This window comes from Leucopleurus acutus, assembly GCF_964270905.1.
Source record: "Leucopleurus acutus genome assembly, chromosome: 11".
Classification (NCBI taxonomy): domain Eukaryota; kingdom Metazoa; phylum Chordata; class Mammalia; order Artiodactyla; family Delphinidae; genus Leucopleurus; species Leucopleurus acutus.
In genome coordinates, this window is record NC_139152.1 from 23,953,562 (window position 1) to 23,976,437 (window position 22,876).

Sequence of the window (22,876 nt, forward strand, 5' to 3'; positions counted from 1 at the left end):
AGGGTGTAGAATTACTTTTATTGTATAAAGTTCTGCTCCAAGGAGGGGGAACAACTTTTTCTCTTCTTTTGATGTATTCCCTTGATTAGAGATTGCTAACTTTTTGTGCAAAGAGGGGATAAGTAAAAATGAAGTTATGAGATCTTTTATGTATCTTTTTTTTAATTCCACCCTTTTGTTAACCCAAAGATATGAAATAAATTTATAGTTTTAGTTATTTGATTGAACAAGGATTCTTATAAATTCCAGCTTTTATCATATGATCAGATTTTTCCTGGACAAATAAAGATGTTTGCTGTTGCCAATAGCGTTTGGCCTAACAGCATGCTAGATACTAGTGATTGGTTTGGAACTAACAACTTGGCTTGTCCTTTCTTATCCCTTCCATCAAACTTAACCTCAGCAGAGGATTGAGAAAGGTTTGGTAGTTGAAAATAGTTCTTATGTGCCTCTGAGTTTCCTGAGCTAAGCCAGAATTTTGCATACAAGGCTATTCTTGTGGTTTTCCAGCCAGGCCAAAGCCAAAAGGCATTGGAAACCTTGCAAGAAAACTTGTTTTAATATAGATTTAAGGCTTGCCTTTATATTGTGACTGGATTTTCAGCCTGATGGTCAAAGGAATGAAGGGGAGACTTCATTCTGTATTGAGGAGATAAATTTCAAATTTTTGCTGCAGAGAAGACCTTGAAAAATACCTCCAGAGATTAACAGAAGAATTAATGAATAGGTTTTACTTAATTGTTTCTTAAGACATGTAAGATCTGCCTTTCCCCATTAGTTATTTTTGGCTTACCTTCCAAAATGCACTTTAAATGTTATGGGTTCTTTTTCGTATCACATCAGGCTAATATTTATGACTAATGTTGATCAGACTTGAGAATTTTATCAATATGAGTCTGTCCCACCCATATATTGTTGATTAATTACAGATTCTGCTTATTATCATGAAAAGTGAAGCTGCTCTATTATAAGTACCTTCCATCCATAATAATATTAACTTTCCACGTTGAATGAGGCTGGATCTGTTTTGTTCTGATGGGGTTGAAAGTATTTTTCAAACCTTCCTTTTAACAAGGTTATTCGGGAGGTTTCTACATCTGGTAACATTTGCTGGAAGAGTGATTAGATAGTAGTATCTGTAAAGAATATCATTTCTGTAACTATTCCAGTCGACGTGATTTATCAGTTATGTGGTTCTTAATCTTCCATTATTCTAGTGAACTGAATTGTCAGCAAGGTCTGTCTGTAATCAGGCATTTTCAATTTTCGATAGAACTGAAGACTTACATAGTAATTAGACTTTAGAAGAATAGTAATTGATGTCTGTTATAGATTTATCTTTATTCAGTTTTTTTATTGGCAACCAGTAGTCCAGTTAGTAAAAGACTGCATACCATAGTTCTTAGAGGCAGAAAAGATAAACTGGTGAAAGTTATTCTTATAAGTCCAAATGAAGATATGTACACAAGAAACTACTTTTAAGGTTTTCTAAAAAATTTATTTATTTTATTTATTTGTGGCTGCATTGGGTCTTCGTTGCGGTGCACGGGCTTCTCATGGCGGTGGCTTCTCTTGTTGCGGAGCACAGGTTCAGTAATTGTGGCACACGGGCTCAGTAGTTGTGGCTCACGGGCTCTAGAGAGCAGGCTCAGTAGTTGTGGTGCACGGGCTTAGTTGCTCTGTGGCATGTGGGATCTTCCCGGACCAGGGCTCGAGCCTGTGTCCCCTGCATTGGCAGGCGGATTCCCAACCACTGCGCCACTAGGGGAGCCCTAAGTTTTGTTTTTTTTTTTTTTAATTTCTTGCATGTTTGAAAAGTTATAAAAGAGGTGTGGTTAACTTTATTCTTTAATCTGAACTATAAAACACTGACTCTGAGGAAGGAAAGCAGAGATGTAAGAACCAGTGACAGTTGAAGAACAGCGTTTTAAGATATCTGTCCCATTTCTAATTAGTGTGTGATCCAGTGTCAAAATAGACAGCTGGTTTTGATTTTATCTGTTAAATTCTAGTTAATCAACTTTGGGGAAATGATATATGAGAATATAGATTTTATACCAAGGATAAATTATTAAGGAGTAGAATGATTTGCTCAAAGTATCTTATTTTTTGACAAGGGAACATATGTGTGCAATACAAAATCAAAAGATATGGAAATATGCATAGTAAAAATTAAATTTTGCTCCCATTGCTGTCTGGGTATCAGTCCCCATCTATGTTTCAAGCTTTATGGCTTCCAGAGGTGGGATAATTTGCTTAAAATTGTCGTGTCTCTGATTTGCAGTGAATTGATCATCAGATTGTTTTATAGCAGTGAGAAAGGAATTCCATTTGAAGAATAATCCATATAGAGTCTGATTTAGTCCATATAGTTAGAAGCACCAAGTTCCAAGGCTATCCTGTTTTGGTATTTTAGCAGGATATTCATGTAGCCAAATTTTTTGGTAATTAATCCATTGTAACAACCTAATTTGAGTTCCAACAAGCACTACTTTGTATTATCTTATAATGGTGAAATACTTCCATACTAGTTAATATATTAACAGTCCCTCTGAGCCACTTTGGTGACTTTGTCCCTTCCCCTGAGGCTTCTCCCGAACCCCACACAGTCAAGCTAGAGCTCAGCACTGCCGGGGCCTCTGGCACCTATTCCAGTGCTGGGAATGGCACTTCTGATTGTTTTGTGCCCAATCCAATGGATTTTAAATAATTTACACATCTCCCCGAACATTATTATTTCTGTAATATATGGTTAATTTTTAACTGAAAAAGAACCAGTTGAAGTATGTTAAAGTGTCATCTAAGTTTGCAACATTCTTCTCTTTGTGATCAAAAAGAAAACATAAAGGAAAATTTAATCTTTGTCAGTATGTCTTCTAATAAAATTGATTTATATGAATCCTCTTATCTCTCTCAATGTTGATGGCTTTCCAATGTGAGTAAAAGTTCTTTTCTAATCTTTGAGATCTATGTTTAATGAATGGATCTCTATTAATTTGGAGGAAAATTATTTTAATGGTCTTAAATCTAGTAACTTAAAAAATAATGTTGATCCTAACTTGAATCCACATAGCATGAGTTTAATTTATCATGAAAATGAAGAATTTAGTTCTCAAAAATCAGCAAATGGTTACAATTCTATTTTGAAATGTTATCAATGTAAATTAAATTAACAGTCATAATTTCACAGAATTCCTTTATTACTGGCAGAGAAGAAACTCTATTATTCTCCCTATTTATTAGATAAGGCATCTGAGACACGGAGAAACACAGTGCCTTGATCAAACACATACAAACAGAGGAGGAGCTGTAAATAAAAGCCAGGTCATTCAAAGCTTGATGCAGGGCTCTGTTCAACAAATTATGCTGCCTCCTTGGAAGGTTAATGACTGTGTATTTAAGCCAAATACTTCTGACACCTATATGGGTTTCTTTCTTTCTGTGGTTTCCGATATTTCAGAAAATGAGATGTGTAGGCCGTTAGTGTTTAATAACTAGGTGCTTCATTTAATCCTCTGAAAGATTCTGAAGAGATTTAGTCAGAGTTCTTTTTTTCCTTTTGTTTCCTTGCTTCCTTTCTTTCTTCTTCTTCTTCTTCTTTTTTTTTTTTAACTGAAACTGTAGCTCTTATTCAAGTCACAAGGAATAATACTGTGGCATCTGAGGGAGAGGCATGTCCATGTGGCAGCTTTTCAGAAGTTTAAAGTAGCTGGAAGGTAGACATGCAGCGTCTCTCTGCTGTACTTAATTTTAGAAACTTCTTAATTTTAATGTGTTGTCCATGGCACAAAAGAAATTTTCACTGGGAGACATTAGTGGTGTTTGAGGTAACAACTCTTATGTTACTAGAATCCCTTAACAACAAGGCCAACAGGAATGATTCCCTCTGTCCTAAAGGTTTTCTTTGGCTTTCACAGTCTCCAATGCACTTTATAGCATGGCTAGACTATATTGAATTTCCATGTTTAGATATGTACCCATAATTTCACATTTTTCTTTTTGAATTATATAGTGCCACTGCACTGTAATTCAAATACATAGAAAAACCTAGGATCACTGCAATTGCAAATGCTTTAGATCTGTAACAAGATAAATTTTCAGCAGCCTCAACATGACCTTGGTACTACTGCTTGTTTAAGTTAAGGAAAAGGAAGGGCAGAATCTTTTGTTTTTTAATCCTTTTACCCATAATTTTAGGTATTAGTTTCTGTCCTGCTTTCTAAAAAGAAATATGACCAAATCTGTCACTATCACTCCTCACACATCTGGAGTTTACTCTTGAGAAACATGCACCTTCATTCTCCCCAAGGGTTGAACTTAAAGGTTCTGGTGTTGCCTAACTTCTGCCTGCCTGGGTAGCAGGAGACCATGAACCTAAACTTGAATTTGGATCCAGTTTTGAGTAAACTTAAGTTGAGTAAACTTAAGTTGAATAAACTTAAGCCTTAAGTTGAGATTGAAGTTTTTCCTCTAGAGAGTTATACTCCCTAGTCCTTTTTACATTGTACTTTTAAATCACTTCCCAGTGATAGTTGTGTTTTTTTTTAAAATTTCTATTTATTTATTTATTTATTTTTGGCTGCGCCATGCAGCATATGGGATCTTAGTTCCCTGACCAGGGATTGAACCCGTGCCTCCCACAGTGGAAGCATGGAATCTTAACCACTGGACCGCCAGGGAACTCCCCACTAATACATTTTAATCCCATTAATTCTTTTTGTATTCCAACAAAATTTTCTAAAATGTCTAAATATTGTTTTCAGAGATAGCCTAATGTTTCTGTTCTAATGCAACTAAATCTGTACCACAATTGAATTACTAGCTCACTGAGGTCTTAAAAAATATATATGTATATGTATATCAAACTATCAGTTTCTCTTCCCAAATGATAAGCCAACAAAACTATAGATTGACATTTTAGATCCCAAAATTGGCAAAAGATACTTTTGATTAGCCAAGAGTAATTGAACATTAAGATAAATTAGTCAGCTGCCATTATTTGGACACTATATCCTCATTTTCATAATCTATGTTGCCAGTCTATTCAGTATAAAATGGAGAATGTAAGTATTATGGAAGAACTGCATGCTAATAGACACAGTGTCCAGATAAAGTTCAAGTAAGTATTACTTGCCAGATATACTTGTAGCATATCTATGGCACTTTTCTGTGAGACCATGGAAAACACTCAACTGGGTTTTTTTTTGTTTGTTTGGTTTTTTGCTGTACGCGGACCTCTCGCTGTTGTGGCCTCTCCCGTTGCGGAGCACAGGCTCCGGACGCACAGGCTCAGCGGCCATGGCTCACGTGCCCAGCGGCTCCGCAGCATGTGGGATCTTCCCGGACCGGGGCACGAACCTGTGTCCCCTGCATCGGCAGGCGGACTCGCAACCTTTGAGCCACCAGGGAAGCCCTTGTTTTTTTTTTAAATATTTATTTATTTATTTGGCTGCACCAGGTCTTAGTTGCGGCAGGTGGGATCTTTGTTGTCACATGCAGGATCTAGTTCCCTGACCAGGGATCAAACCGGGCCCCCTGCATGGGAGTGTGGAGTCTTAACCACTGGATCACCAGGGAAGTCCCTCAACTAGTTCTTATTAGGATTAACTCCTTCCTTACCAGAGAGTATAGTCGCATTACTCTTAATTCTACTGAATAAAAAAATGTTCATGCATGGTGCATTAGTTATGTTTCTAACCTACTTGTATATATGTAGCCTACAAAAATCAGTGCTACATATTTTCTTTTTCACAAATTGTCTATTAATGGAGAAATTCTTGATAGCATTTGAGTGCTTTTGATACTTTGCAACATTGTTTGAAGATACTATGTATCAGATTATAGAAACTTTCATGTTTGAATAGAATTAAAATGCCTTCCATGGTTCTACATAATTCTGGTCCTCTGGAAGTCTGGTGCAGGTATAGGATCTGATGGAATTCCCTGGTTCATATGATCTGCACTGGCCTTTTTTTCTAGTTCTAGAACTCATTAGCCTTTTTCCTGCTAGGACTTTGTACTTTTTTCTTTGACGGAAATCTTCTTCCCTCAGGCTTAATATATGACATTTTTCCCCCCCTTTTGTGACTTCTCAAGAGAGCTCTTGACTTCCCTCTCTGAAAAATTTCTCCTCCATTCTTTTCCTTTTTATCCCTTTTTAATTTTCTTTATAGCATATAACACCATGAAAATGGTTCGTTTATTGTGTACCTCCCAATCTTCCTTGTCTTCCCCACTTTCCCTATCCGCTTGCCAATAATGTAAATTCAGGGGAGTCAGGCCCATATCTGTTTTGTTCAGTCTGCATCACCAGTGCCTAGAACACTGTCTGGAATAAAGTATGCATTCAGTAAATATTAGTTGAATAAGTGAAGAATTAACAAATAATTAAGTGGCTATAAAATAGAATAAGTGATTAGTTCATGAAGAGAAACCTGCTTTACCAGGTTGGAATGGCTAAGACAAACAGGGAACCAAGAGGGTGGACCTGAATCCAGTTCTTTGTTCCACTTAGTCTTTTCATATGATTTTGGGCTCATTTCTTAGCCTTCGTGTCTGTTTCTTTATCTGTAGAACAGGTATGTAGAGCTCATGGAAAAAGATGGATGAGTGATTCAATGAAATGACTGAAATTCATCATTTTTCATATATATCAGTTAAGTAGGCTCTCCTTTTGAATAACAAACTTGCTTATATGTTTGAAACTTTGAGGGAATATTATAAGACATGCTAACAACAGTTAAAAAGCCTTGCAAAATTTGAAGTAATATTTTGTTCAAAAATAGCACTTAGTCCAGAAAAAACATAAAAGTGTCCCTTCAGAGTTCTAACTTACTCTTTTGCTGATACCTTTTAGTTTTGCTTATTTTATTTTTAGTTAAAAATTGGAAAAGATCTGAAACAGATTTTTGAAAAGCAAACTATGATATTTTTCCAAGAAAGATGAAATTGTGCTTGATTTCAAATGACCTTTTACAACAATTAATTTGTACTACTGCAGTCAAAAAGCTAAACTAAGAATACAATGAACAGACATAATTAACGTCAATGTTTTGATAGTTTCTCTATGACTAGGCAAGTAATAAGGCTTGGACATACAGAAATCATGATTCATTTCTTCAGTTCATTCAACACATATTCTATATATTCCAACTACAATTATAATAGTACCTATATGTTAGGTACTATTGTAGGTACAATAGTACCTACAGTGAATTAAACACTGTTTAATCAGTGAATTAAACACAGATTCCTATTCTCCTAGAGCTTCAGTTTCAGTGGGGATATTTATTATATGTTTTGCCTCCAGCTTGCTCCATAGCCTTATACTTTTCTGCATTTGTAAACCATGACTTAGAGGATTGACTTTTAAAATAATTTAAATTATTACTGCCTAAAATTAGCTATGAAGTGTTCTTTTAAGGTTATGTGCTAAATGCCAACATGATATTAATGTTTCAGAGACCATTTGGTTCTTTAGGCACATCTGCTCTGCAAATCTGGACAAGTAATTAAATTTGATGAGGATAGAATCAGATCTAATAAAATTGGGCTATTTCAAGGGAGAAGAGAATTCTGTGGATTTGTTGGGACAGTGGATTGTAGTTTGGTTTGCAGTAGTCCACTTGAGCTATACGTCTCTACTCATTTAAATTCCAGTGTATGTATATTCAGTTCCATTAAAAATAAACTATCTACTGCTTATGGGTATTGGTTGGTGTGGGGTGGTTTCTGACTTAATACCTTTGTTTTCTCTGAGTCTAATCATTATAGAATTTATAACATACTTTTTTTTCAAGGAGTTTATAGTCCTTCTCATACTGTATTTTATTTACTCAAAATTTATACTTGTAGAGTAGAAAGAATGAACATTTCTAGTCTAAAATGATAAAAAAAATTCAGATCTCTGGTAGGGATTAACAGGAACAAGTTTGGTAACTGAACTTGGTAGTTATAATTTGAAGCTCAGTGAACTTTACAGTGAATATTGGTATCATTTATACTATGATTTTTTTTTTTTTTTTTTTTGCGGTACGCGGGCCTCTCGCTGTTGTGGCCTCTCCCATTGCGGAGCACAGGCTCCGGATGCGCAGGCTCAGCGGCCATGGCTCAAGGGCCTAGCCGCTCCGTGGCATGTGGGATCTTCCCGGACCGGGGCACGAACCCGTGTCCCCTGCATCGGCAGGCGGACTCTCAACCACTGCGCCACTAGGGAAGCCCTATACTATGATTTTAAAATATTAATCTTAATACAAGGATTGTCACTCACCAAATAGCTATTGCATGTGTCTGCTATGTACAGAGCACTCTGTAAAAAGCTGTGTGTGATATATAAAGATGAGTATAAAGGTGACATAGTTCCTGTACTAAAGAAATCTATGATCTTGTTCACACCTTTAAAATTATTCTTGAAGAAGTGTGGTAAGTAGTTTTGCTCAAGCTCAGTTAAGTTATCCCCTGGGATGATACAGAAAATCTCTGATAGGACTGAAGCTAAAACCTAAACCTGTTGAAAATTAACAAAACATTCCCTGCCTTTGGTAGCATTTTTTTCGTTATAGAATGTTTATATACATCTTTGTTTTTCTGCCTCTACATACCCTGAGAGTCTTAGTGCTTTATTTGTGTTGAGAATAGTTTAAAATAGCTTATAAAAGAAATAACTCTTTCATGTATATTTTTGTAGTGTTGTATTCAATATAAGCCCAAGGGAAGGGTTCCTTGTGTCTTTGATATCTGTAGAGACAATTACAAAGGAAAAAAAAATTATAGGGAAATGTTAAGACTAATGTTCATTTTTATACTTAGAGCACACAAGAAATTTTAAGGCAGTTATTATGGTATATTACATAGGAAAACGAATATCCAGTTATATAATGATAGATCAAGCCATAGAAGCATGCAGCTAGTACCATTGTGTATTGCTAAGTATGTCCATAATTAATATTCTAGTTCTAAAGATGGTTTTTGAACACTACCTCTTTTGTTTGGACTTTGGCACTAATAATTCCACAGTTCAGTATTATAGGCCAATTTTTTTTAAAGAAATCTTATTATTTTATTTAAAAAATCTTGTCATTATCCTATGGTACTTGACCTCCTTGAAGTTTGGAAGAAAATGAGTATATAGTATACAAATCAGTCACCAGAGGAAAAAATACTATTCATTTGTGTTTCTTAATTATGGTGAGAAAATATTATTTTATTTCATTAACTTACCTGTCCCTCCAAATGATACAATTTACTAGAAAATCACAACTGGGTATTTAACCTGGGATTATTTGGAATCACGGCAAATAGGAAGTGAAACAGTTCTTACCATCAAGCAAAACAATTCTGCCGTAACCCAAGTCCCCCAAAAGAATGGCATTTTTCTCTCTACAAAAGATGCCATGGATATACCCAACAGAATTGTACATAGTTGTATCATCCTTTAAATTTTCTGAAGTCCAATGAATAGTACTGTATTTTGCCAAAGGTAAATTAGAGCTTTACATTATCTAGTCACAGTTTAAGAGGTTAAATTATAGTGTCTTCTATAAATTATCGTTATGGAATCTTTAGAGGACATATAATGTATAAATGAAGGGCTAAAGCAGTTCTGTTAAGCAGTTCTTTATATTTTGGTTAAGCCGTGGTCAGAGGTTTATTTTCCTTCACTAGTTTACTAGTAATTTTGCAGCTTCAGAGTGACAACTATTGAATTATAGGAGTAGTAGCATCATCAGAAGACAGTTTAACATTTGCAAAAGAAAGATAATTATTTGAAGATTTGAGACTTATTCAGAGGTTTTCAAAATATTTTTGTCTCAGTTTTAAAAAATACATACATATTTATTTAGCCTCTTAATGCATGTTGTTTCCAACCAAGTAAATCTGTTTTCAAAGCAGAGATTATTTAAGAGATTTGGCATATTTTTCTTTTCTTGGCGAATGTACCAAAGGTCTGTTTTCTATAAGACATGTGTCTGTTTCAACTTACTATTTTGATTATGAGTAGTTTGTTATCCAGATAGACCTTCAAAAATAGAATATTTGCTAAAGAGTTCTTATGTATATGGTTAAATGCATATTTTAGAATGATTTAGGATTTATAAATAGCATGTAAGATAATACTGGGAACATGTTAACTATAACATATAATGCCTGAAAAAAAAAAAGGGAAAGGAAAAAAGATGATAATATTGTAAACATCTCCAATAAGGAAGTGAGTGGGTGGAACATCTTCCAGTGTTGATTTGGCTTGCCTTACAATAGTGTTAACATCTTTATATTTAACTGACCAAGCTTCCAGCATTTACACTATCCACTTAAGTTTGTGTAGGCTCCCAAGTTTTATTACTTTTTATGAATATTGCCTTAAGATCCTGACTTCCACACTTTGCCTTATACCTTTTCACATTAGGGGCGTGAACTTCCTGGGGGGCAGCTCTTTTATGTTTGAAATTGCTCAGAGTTTCCATCTGCTTTTACTTGATTTGTGGTCTTGAAGATCATGCTTGGCCCATGGGATATTACAGTGTGCCGAGAGGATGTGGAGTTTTGTCAGCCAGTGAAATATGTCTGGTTTTTTTCTCTTCTCTTTTTTTTCAGCAGCTTTCACATGCTTCTCATCCTGTGTGGTCTTCACTAAACTGAATTTATATTTAACAGAACTACTCACCCTCTTTATCATCTTCTATGACTTGGCCTTTTTACCGAGAAGGTGTGTGGAAGGAACATCTAAGCCAAAAAACTAATCTTGGCAATAGGAAAACCTAAAACCAAAAGCTTAAAGTAGTGTTATATATGAATTTGCTTTAATATTCACAAATGTGTATTTTGTAATGCAGAATAGTATCATATTTCAGATATGTAAAACTGTCAAAAAAATTTCTCATGCCAACAGTAGATTCCAAGTTTTGTCTGTGATCCACATGACATTTTTGCTTGTTTTTAGGCACTACTGCAGTCTTCAGTTAAGCAACAAGTAGAAGCTATTGAAAAACAGTACATTTCTGCAATAGAGAAACAAGCACACAAGTGTGAAGAGTTGTTAAATACTCAGGTAATAAAATTGCACATCCATTATATATTTATACTTTTCTTCTGACTCTCTTCCCCTGAGGACTCTATAGCTGTTTATTCAGTTTCATGCCATTTACTTTCCTTGGTGTATTTTGGAGAAAAAAATATGCTTATGTAAACTCAATGTTAAAGTTTCGGAATTTTATGATAGACTAAATATAGGGCTAAAGGCCTAAAGTATGTAGATCATCCCCAAATTAACGAAAATTCTTATGCTAATTTCTGGGTTATAATATTATTTATCAAATAACAGAAGCAAAAGATTACTGTAAATGTATAATGGCATCTGAAATGATTTTTAGTGGTACAAGATTTATAAATAACATTTGAATTTGAAGTATGTATTTATGTTTGAATTACCTTTCATTGCTTATAGGAATTAGTTTCTGTTTAAAATTTTTTTCTGGTGACTGTGTTTTCTTTTCTTGATTTAATGTCTTAGAAAGCATTGCAGACATGATTATTGGATTTACATTAAACAATCAATTGAAGAGCATATATGTATATGTCATAGTATGAATAATTAGTGCAGGAAGTTCCCAGCAACACTTTTGAATAACATAACACTTGGTAGGTGAAAATAAAATCAACCTTATACAAAGGACCTATTTTGTATCACAGGAAGAAAATATACTAATAGGAAAACAAAATTAGGTCTAGAATTTTTTTTTTTTTTTAAAGAAGATGTTGGGGGTAGGAGTTTATTAATTAATTTATTTATTTTTGCTGTGTTGGGTCTTCGTTTCTGTGTGAGGGCTTTCTCTAGTTGTGGCAAGCGGGGGCCACCCTTCATCGTGGTGCACGGGCCTCTCACTATCGCGGCGTCTCTTGTTGCAGAGCACAGGCTCCAGACGCGCAGGCTCAGTAGTTGTGGCTCACGGGACTAGTTGCTCTGCGGCATGTGGGATCCTCCCAGACCAGGGCTCGAACCCATGTCCCCTGCATTAGCAGGCAGATTTGCAACCACTGCGCCACCAGGGAAGCCCCAGGTCTAGAATTTAAATGGAGATTTATAAACATACCATTCTATCCCCAAGACTGGGGATATCTCATTGTAGTTTTGATTTGCATTTCTCTAATGATTAATGATGTCGAGCATTCTTTCATTTTTTTGTTGGCAATCTGTATATCTTCTTTTGGACAAATGTCTGTTTAGGTCTTCTGCCCATTTTTGGACTGGGTTGTTTGTTTTTTTGATATTGAGCTTCGTGAGCTGCTTGTATATTTTGGAGATTAATCATCTGTTAGTTACTTCATTTGCAAATATTTTCTCCCATTCTGAGGGTTGTCTTTTCACATTGTTTATGGTTTCCTTTGCTGTGCAAAAGCTTTTAAGTTTCATTAGGTCCCATGTGTTTATTTTTGTTTTTATTTCCATGTATCTAGGTGGTGGGTCAAAAAGGATCTTGCTGTGATTTATGTCATAGAGTGTTCTGCCTGTGTTTTCCTCTAAGAATTTGATAGTGTCTGGCCTTACATTTAGGTCTTTAATCCATTTAGAGTTTATTTTTGTGTATGGTGTTAGGGAGTGTTCTAATTTCATACTTTTACATGTAGCTGTCCAGTTTTCCCAGCACCACTTATTGAAGAGGCTGTCTTTTCTCCATGGTATATTCTTACCTCCTTTATCAAAGATAAGGTGACCGTATGTGCATGGGTTTATCACTTGGCTTTGTATCATGTTCCATTTGATCTGTATTTCTGCTTTTGTGCCAGTACCATACTGTCTTAATTACTGTAGCTTTGTAGTATAGTCTGAAGTTAGGGAGCCTGATTCCTCCAGCTCCGTTTTTCTTTCTAAAGATTGTTTTGGCTATTCGGGTCTTTTATGTTTCCATACAAATTGTGAAAAGTTTTGTTCCAGTTCTGTGAAAAATGCCAGTGGTAGTTTGATAGGGATTGCATTGAATCTGTAGATTGCTTTGGGTAGTAGAGTCATTTTCACAATGTTGATTCTTCCAATCCAAGAACATGCTATATCTCTCCATCTATTTGTATCATTTTTAATTTCTTTCATCAGTGTCTTATAATTTTCTGCATACAGGTCTTTTGTCTCCTTAGGTAGGTTTATTCCTTAGTATTTTATTCCTTTTGTTGCAATGGGAAATGGGAGTGTTCTCTTAATTTCACTTTCGGATTTTTCATCATTAGTGTATAGGAATGCAAGAGATTTCTGTGCATTAATTTTGTATCCTGTGACTTTAGCAAATTCATTGATTAGCTTTAGTAGTTTTCTGATAGCATCTTTAGGATTCTCTGTGTATAGTATCGTGTCATCTGCAAACAGTGACAACTTTACTTCTTTTCTGATTTGGATTCCTTTTATTTCTTTTTCTTCTCTGATTGCTGTGGCTAAAACTTCCAAAACTATGTTGAATAATAGTGGTGAGAGTGGGCAACCTTGTTGTTCCTGATCTTAGTGGAAATGGTTTCAGTTTTTCACCATTGAGGACCATGTTGGCTGTGAGTTTGTCATATGCAGCCTTTGTTATGTTGAGGAAAGTTCCCTCTATGCCTACTTTCTGGAGGGTTTTTATCATAAATGGGTGTTGAATTTTGTTGAAAGCTTTCTCTGCATCTATTGAGGTGATCATATGCTTTTTCTCCTTCAGTTTGTTAATATGATTTATCACACTGATTGATTTGCGTATATTGAAGAATCCTTGTATTCCTGGAATAAACCCCACTTGATCATGGTGTATGATCCTTTTAATGTATTGTTGGATTCTGTTTGCTAGTATTTCATTAAGGATTTTTGCATCTATGTTCATCAGTGATATTGGCCTGTAGTTTTCTTTCTTTGTGACATCTTTGTCTGGTTTTGGTATCAGGGTGATGGTGGCCTCATAGAATGAGTTTGGGAGTGTTCCTCCCTCTGCTATATTTTGGAAGAGTTTGAGAAGGATAGGTGTTGGCTCTTCTCTAAATGTTTGATAGAATTTGCCTGTGAAGCCATCTGGTCCTGGGCTTTGGTTTGTTGGAAGATTTTTAATCACAGTTTCAATTTCAGTGCTTGTGACCTGTCTGTTCATATTTTCTATTTCTTCCTGGTTCAGTCTCGGAATGTTGTGCATTTCTAAGAATTTGTCCATTTCTTCCAGGTTGTCCATTTTATTAGCATATAGTTGCTTGTAGTAGTCTGTCATGATCCTTTGTATTTCTGCAGTATCACTTTTTACTTCTCCTTTTTCACTTCTAATTCTATTGATTTGAGTCTTCTCCCTTTTTTTCTTGATGAGTTTGGCCAATGGTTTATCAATTTTGTTTGTCTTCTCAAAGAACTAGCTTTTAGTTTTATTGATCTTTGCTATCGTTTCCTTCATTTCTTTTTCATTTCTTTCTGATCTGATCTTTATGATTTCTTTACTTCTGCTAACTTTGGAGTTTTCTTGTCCTTCCTTCTCTAATAGCTTTAGGTGTAAGCTTAGGTTGTTTATCTGAGGTGTTTCTTGTTTCTTAAGGTAGGATTGTATTGCTGTAAACTTCCCTCTTAGAACTGCTTTTGCTGCATCCCATAGGTTTTGGGTCGTCGTGTTTCCATTGTCATTTGTTTCTAGGTATTTTTTGATTCCCTGTTCGATTTCTTCAGTGATCTCTTGATCATTAAGTTGTGTATTGTTTACCTTACATTTGTTTGTATTTTTTACAGAGTTTTTCCTGTAATTGATATCTAGTCTTATAGCGTTGTAGTCAGAAAAGATACTTGATATGACTTCAATTTTCTTAAATTTACCAAGGCTTGATTTGTGACCCATGATATGATCTATCTTGGAGAGTATTCCATGAGCACTTGAGAAGAATGTGTATTCTGTTGTTTTTGGATGGAATGTCCTATAAATATTAGTTAAGTCCATCTTGTTTAATGTATCATTTAAACTTGTGTTTCCTTATTTATTTTCATTTTGGATGATCTGTCTATTGGTGAAAGTGGGATGTTAAAGTCTCCTACTATGATTGTGTTACTGTCGATTTCCCCTTTTACGGCTGTTAGTGTTTGCCTTATGTATTGGGGTGCTCCTATGTTGGGTGCATAAATATATGCACCCATAGGAGGTGCTCCTGTGTTGGGTGCATAAATATTTACAACTGTTATATCTTCTTCTTGGATTGATCCCTTGATCATTATGTAGTGTCCTTCTTTGTCTCTTGTAATAGTCTTTGTTTTAAAGTCTATTTTATGTGATATGAGGCATCCCTCACTTTCAGTCTCTGTGTGTCCCTAAGTCCGAAGTGTGTCTCTTGTAGACAGCATATATATGGGTCTTGTTTTCATATCCATTCAGCCAGTCTATGTGTTTTGGTTGGAGCATTTAATCCATTTACACTTAAGGTAATTATCGATATGTATGTTTCTGTTACCATTTTCTTAATTGTTTTAGGTTTGTTATTGTACGTCTCTTCTTTCTCTTGTGTTACCTGCCTAGAGAAGTTCCTGTAGCATTTGTTGTAAGGCTGGTTTGGTGGTGCTGAATTCTCTTAGCTTTTGCTTGTCTATAAAGGTTTTAATTTCTCCGTCAAATCTGAATGAGATCCTTGCTAAGTAGAGTAATCTTGGTTGTAGGATTTTCCCTTTCATCACTTTAAATATGTCCTGCCATTCCCTTCTGGCTTGCAGAGTTTCTGCTGAAAGATCAGCTGTTAACCTTATGGGGATTCCCTTGTGTATTATTTGTTGTTTTTCCTTTGCTTCTTTTAATATGTTTTCTTTGTATTTAGTTTTTGATAGTTTGAATAATACGTGTCTTTGCGTGTTTCTCCTTGGATTTATCCTCTATGGGACTCTCTGTGCTTCCTGGACTTGATTAACTATTTCCTTTCCCATATTAGGGAAGTTTTCAACTACAATCCCTTCAAATATTTTCTCAGTCCCTTTCTTTTTCTCTTCTTCTTTTGGGACCCCTGTAATTCGAATGTTGGTGCATTTAATGTTGTCCCAGAGGTCCTGAGACTGTCCTCAATTCTTTTCATTCTTTTTTCTTTATCTGCTCTGCAGTAGTTATTTCCACTATTTTATCTTCCAGGTCACTTACCCATTATTCTGCTATTGATCCCTTCTAGAGAATTTTTGATTTAATTTATTGTGTTGTCCATCACTGTTTGTTTCCTCTTTAGTTCTTTTAGGTCCTTGTTAAATGTTTCTTGTATTTTCTCCATTCTATTTCCAAGATTTTGGATCATCTTTACTATCATTATTCTGAATTGTTTTTCAGGTAGACTACCTATTTCCTCTTCATTTGTTAAGTCTGGTGGGTTTTTATCTTGCTCCTTCATCTGCTGTGTGTTTCTCTGTCTTCTCATTTTGCTTAACTTACTGTGACTGGGGTCTCCTTTTTGCAGGCTGCAGGTTCATAGTTCCCGTTGTTTTTGGCGTCTGTCCCCAGTGGCTAAGGTTGTTTTTCAGTGGCTTGTGTAGACTTCCTGGTGTAGGGGACTAGTGCCTGTGTTCTGGTGGATGAGGCTGGATCTTGTCTTTTTGGTGGGCAGGTCCACGTGTGGTGGTGTGTTTTGTGGTGTCTGTGGCCTTATTATGATTTTAGGTAGCCTCTCTGCTAATCGAGGGTGTTGTGTTCCTTTCTTGCTAGTTGTTTGGCATAGGGTATCCAACACTGTATCTTGCTGGTCGTTGAGTGGAGCTGGGTCTTGGCGTTGAGATGGAGATCTCTGGGAGATTTTCGCTGTTTCATATTACGTGGAGCTGGGAGGTCTCTTGTGCACCAGTGTCCTGAACTTGGCTCTCCCACCTCAGAGGCACAGCCCTGATGCCTGGCAATCCTGTACTGCACTGAAGGATTGTTCATGTGTGATGTCATTCATTAAAATAAAGCCCATGGCCCCACGATAATAGGCTGTGGTGATAACCCTGTATCTTTCCTGGCCTGCTGTGTTCTGCTAGTGTTGGAGGGTCTCCTGCAGAGGCAGGGGGCAGCAGTGGCTCACCAACGGACATGGACATTGGCAGCAGAAGTTCTGGGAAGTACCCCTTGGCGTGAGCTCTCCTCAGTGTCTTTTTAATAAATGGCTTGGAAGAGGAAATACACAAGAAATTTTATAAATTTGATGTAACAATTATACTCTTTTGGATGGTGAAATACCAGGGTGTCAGAGATATGAAGTATATGACTACGTTAATGGACAGAAAACTCACAGAGGAGAATAGGTCACAAGAGCATAAGGCATGAATTAGCCAAGCCAGGCTAGGTTATGCCCTAAACCCTCTGGCTTCAGACAGCAACGGTTTATGTCTTACTAATTCTCCATGTACATTGAGAATTCTTTGGGGGCTCAGTCTCATGATGTCCTCACCGTAGGAACTAGCCTGATAGCATAGTTCCTGTTGGAACATTACCTGTTATCTTGTAGAGTGAAAAAAAGCCCAGTCAGATTTCCTACTGGTAAGTCAGCATTCTGGACTGGAAATGACACTTCCACTCCCAATTTGTATCTACAGTGCCCCACACAGTCATAATGGGGCCAGGAAGTGAGATCCTGCTATGAATCTGGAAGGGAGAGCACAGGAAATACTTGATAAGCAGAACTAATATACTGCGGTCTGCTCTTTTTTCACCAAATATTCCCAGTTTCCATGTCTCAGGCAAATTTCCTTACCTGCCCACATGGGAGAGGTAAGTTCTATCCAGCTATAGCCTCAAGCTCAGAAGTCCAGGATCATTGAGTGACAGGTGAGAATGTGTTGCAGTATCTATATCATCAGTTTCATATATATAGTCCCTTTTGACCTGAAGTGCCAGAAACTGAAATGTATGTTGTTTATCCCCAACATATCTAGTATATAGTGGCAAGATAAAGGTTGGGTATGTACTGTGAATGGTCTCAGTAGGAAAGATGAAGAATTAGACATACACAGCTATCGTTAGTATGTAGCAATTCTAAAATCTCAATGAACAGATTCAGTAAGGATCTCTGCTGTGGGGGTAGGATTGCTCTTTGATTTACTGTGATTTACTGTGAATGGATTTACTGTGATTTACTTTTCAGAGTTTAGGGCCAGGGTCTCTAGCCCATTGTTCTTTATGATCTTGTAGGGTTAAAATTTTTCAATATCTTTTTTTTGGCTATACCTAATGTGAGTATTGGAGATTATACCATTTCTCGGCCAGCTCCCTCTCTATATAAATTCAGGAGCCCTGGGTCATTTTAGGGTAGCAAATAGTCACAGTTCAGGATAATGATTCTTTTGGCTTTTTATCTGTTTGATTGCAAACAGCTCCATTTGTCAGATGCAGACCCATTGTTATTTTAGCGACCTATGTTCTAGATTGAATATGTGTATATGCTTTCTACCCTCATGCTTGCCTATCTGTCTGTGTCTCTCCCTTTCTGATTAAAGATAACTTTTTTATCAAACCTGGGTTGAGGAAATCCCAGTTGGTCTCTTTTCCCCAAACCATTTGGTCCAAATGAAAGGACGTACAGGACAATCACAGCCTTATTGGCACTTTGCTTGGAGGCACTTTAACCCATTGAATCTTTAACAGTGGGTATGACTACGTATTTGCTATTTGCAATAGCATGTTAAAGAATAAAATACCATGGAATCAATTTAACGAAGGAACGGAAAGACTTGTAAACTAAAAATGACAAAACGTTGCTGAAAGAAATGAAAAATAACCTAAATGGAAAGACATCCCATGTGCATCAACTGAGATATATTTGGTGAAGAGCACTCAAGACTACCACAGGACATTTAGGGGATCACGAGCAATTCAGTGTGATGAAATACTATTTAAAAAACTAAACACTTAAAGGGAATATGATTATTAGGTAAAAATCATGTAAAGTATAGAAATGGTATCTCACACATGTTTTTCAAATCATATTTCTTGAGATGTCATTTGAAATTTGAAAGAAGTAAATTTAATTTAATAAAAATAATACCTGAATGATTCCTTAGAATAATTTAGTTCAATCTTTCATGTGTATATGTGTCTCTTTTTTTCTCTTGCTCTCATTTTTTTTTGTTCTTTTTAAATTAAGAATTTAAGGGAAAAGCAAGTTAACACTAAAGAGTAGTTACAAGCCTGTGCACTGGAGTCAGACTGCCTGAATTATCCCTGGCTTTGTCACTTAGCTATGTTTCTATGGAATGTCCCTTAACCTCTCTGCCATATTTTTCTCATCTATAAAATGTAATTCCTACCTCAGAGGATTGTTATGAGTATTATATGACATCAGATTTGCATAGTGCTTAGGATAGAACTTGGCACATTCTAGGTAGTTGTTGATATTAGCTACATTATTATCAACTTTGTTATTCTTGGCCAAGATCAGTTGTCTGGCTACTCTCAGAATCAGGGCTAGGATTCACATTTTCTGATTTCTAGTCTACAGAAGAAAGGCTACTTATTTGTAGTTCATGTTTTGTCATGTGTGTGGTATAAAAATGTCATCAGCCTTTAAATTTTTGAACATTTGTCCTGGGGCCACTTATATGAATGCTAGATCAACACTTTGTCCCTCTCTCTCTCCATTATTCAATGAGGGCCTTTTATATGACTGGCACTCTGCTGGATTTATATGGATATAAAGTGAGCAAGACAGTCCTTCTAGTAAGTAAGGAAGACAGATGACATAATTACAAAGTAGTGTGGTAAGTCATGATGAAATAAAAAGTTACATGAGAGTACATTAAAGGAGTATATAACTCCTTCATATTGAGTCAGGGAAGACTCACTGGACTAATGATGAGTTCTCTGAGCATTCATAGATTTTAGTGACGTCAGAACTGAGAATTGAGCATGAGAGAGGTATGTGGAATAGCACATTCAAAATCCTTTAGATGAGAGAGTGTAATACAGATGTTTGAAAAGGGGTGAGGCTATTTGAGACTGCCAAATGAAAGATAATTTTATGCCATAGAAAGGATCATAAAGGACCTTGTCTGCCGCATTATCTGACAGGAAATTGGGTGCTATTAAAAGATATTAACTAGAGAAGGGACATTTGTCCCAATTTGTTGTTATTGTTTGTTTTCTTACGATTGCATTTTAAGAGTTCTTTACATATTCTGGATATAAATCTTTCCTCAGATATTTGATGTTCAAATACTTTACCATAGTCTATGGCTTGTCTTTTCTTCTGATGTATTTACAAGAGCAGAAATTCTAAATGATATGAAATGTGGTTTTTCAGTTTTCTTTCTATGGGTCATTCTTTTGGTGTTATATGTAAGAAGCATTAACCTAACCCAAAATCAAAAAGATTTTCTTCTATGTTTAATTTTAAAAGTTTTAGTTCATAATTTCAGTTTTATAAGTGATTCCAAATATTCCATTGATTTTTATATATGGTTCTAGATATGGATTGAAGTTCCCTTTTTTTGCATATGGTTATCTAAGCATTATAGTCTTAATTGCTAAAAAGACTCTTCTTTTACCAGTAAATTTCCTTTGTACCTTCATCAGAAAATCAATCATGTATGTGTGGGTTTATTACTTGACTCTCTACCAGTTTCATTTATCTATTTGTCTGTCTCAGCTCCAGTACTATACTGTTTATTTACTGTAGGTATTTAATAAGTCTTGAAGTCCTGCAATATTGTTCTTATATTTCAAAGTTGTTTTGGCTATTCTAGGTCATTCATATTTCCATGTAATTTTTATAATCAGCCTGTCAACTTCTACAGCAAAGCATGCTGGGATGTTTTGAACTGTGTTTACTCACAACCAAATACTCTTGACACCAAGTATGTGGGTTTTAACGCCAAGCAATTCTCTAGTTCTATGTGGACACCAACTGGATGTCTTAAAGTCAATTTAATTCTGACACTACCCAGAGTTAGTGCAGAGCCCACTGGTTAAGGGCTCAGTTCCATAAGACTACCCTACTTCAAATGCCAGTCCCAAGTCCTAGGCCTCCTGTATTTCTGACCAACTGGCTATAAATCAGGGGTTTCCACAAATGCCTCCCGAGGTTTGATAATCTATTAGAATGGCTCACACAACTCAGGAATATGCTTTACTTACTATTGCCAATTTATTATAAAGGATGAAACTTAGGAACAGCTAAATGGAAGAGATGCGTAGGGCAAAGTAAGGATGAGAAGGGGCACTGTGAAGCATTCATACCTTCTCTGAGTATGTCACTCTCCCAGCACCTTGATGTGTTCACTAACTTGGAAGCTCTCTGAATCCTGTTGTTCAGGGGTTTAGAGGTTTCATTACATGGGTATGATTGATTAAATCATTGGCCATTGTTGATTAACTGAGTCTTTAGCACCTCTCCCTTCCCTAGAAGTTGGGGAAGAGGGTGAGGCTGAATGTTCCAACCCTCCAGTCACATGATTTGGTCCTCTGACAATCAGCCCCCATCCTGAAGCTATCTAGGGGCCTACCAAGAGTCTCCTCATTAGCATAAACTCATGTATGGTTGAAAGGGTCTTGTTGTATATAACAAAAGATACTCCTTTCACTCCTTTTACTCTGGAAATTCCAAGGGTTTTAGAAGCCTCGTGCTGGGAACTGGGGGTAAAGACCTAATATACATTTCTTATTGTATCACAGATATTGATTAGGATTGTGTTGAATCTATTTAGATGCAATTGACAACTTTACAATACTTAGTCTTTTTACCTTAGAACACAGTTTATTGCTCCACTTAGTTAGGTCTTTTTTTTTTTTCCTTTTTAAATTTTATTTTATTTATTTTTTATACAGCAGGTTCTTATTAGTTATCAATTTTGTACATATTATTGTATATATGTCAATCCCAATCTCCCAATTAGTTAGGTCTTTTTAAATTTCCCAGTTTAAAATTTTTCACTGTTCAGGTCTAGCACATTTTTTTTTGGTCAGATTTATCTCAGTGTATTTCATATTTCTTTAATGCTAGTTTGACATTTATTTATTTTTTTAATTTTAATTACCCAATGCCTGTTACTAGTACATAGAAATACAATTGATTGTTGTGTATTGGTCTTGTATTCTGTAATGATACTAAAATCCATTATTAGTTTAAGCACCTTTTTTTGCAGAGTCCATGGGATTTTCCACATAGTTGTTGTCTGAGAGTAGAGGCATTGTTGCATCTTCCAGTTAATCTTGATGCCTTTTGTTTCTTTTTCTTAACTTATTGAACTGGCTGAACCTCTAGTAAATGTTAAAGTAGAAAGATATCTTTGCCTTTTTTTTTTTTTTTGACCATGGGAAGAAAACATTCAATTTTTAATCATTAGATATAAAGTTAGCTATAGACATCCTTGTGAAAGCCACTTATTAGGTTGAGTATTTTTCTTCCTACTCTGAGTTTTTATTCCAGGAATAGATGTTGGATTTTATCAAACAAATATATATTATATACATATATATATGCATATATATGTGTATGTATATGTATGTGTGTGTAATTTTTTCATAAAACTTTAGTGATGTCTCTTATTTTATTCCAGATACTAGTAATCTGTGTCTTCTTTTTTCCTCATTAATTTTGTAGAGGTTTATAATTTTTTTATCAATTCAAAGAGTCAGCTTTTGATTTCATTGATTTTCTTTTTGTTTTTTCTGATTTCTACATCACTGATTTCTACTCTGACCTTTATTATTTTATTTCTTTAGCTTAATTTTAATTTGGGTTTTAATTTGCACTTATTCTAGTGTCTTAAAGTAGAAGTTTAGGTCATTGATTGAAATCTTTCTTCTATAAACTATTTAGTGATGTAAATTTTTTTCTAAGTACTGCTATAGATATGTGTCTCACAGTTTCAAATGTCATTTTCATTTTCAATGAGAAAAAATACTTTAAAATTTCTCTGTTGATTTCTTTTTTTACCCTTGGATTATTTAGAAATGTGTTA

General features: G+C 35.6%; 1 protein-coding gene across 5 annotated transcripts in view; it reads left to right on the forward strand.

Moving 5' to 3' along the window:
- CCDC91 (coiled-coil domain containing 91) overlaps positions 1–22,876 on the forward strand; it is a 401,591-nt gene that overhangs the window by 214,566 nt on the left and 164,149 nt on the right. For 4 of the 5 annotated variants that reach the window (XM_082851110.1, XM_082851107.1, XM_082851109.1 and 1 more), the window contains exon 8: positions 10,940–11,047. The exons of the other annotated variant lie outside the window; for it this stretch is intronic. In XM_082851110.1, coding sequence (XP_082707236.1) covers positions 10,940–11,047 — 108 coding nt within the window. The remainder of the gene's footprint in view (positions 1–10,939; positions 11,048–22,876) is intronic. 5 annotated transcript variants of the gene reach the window in all.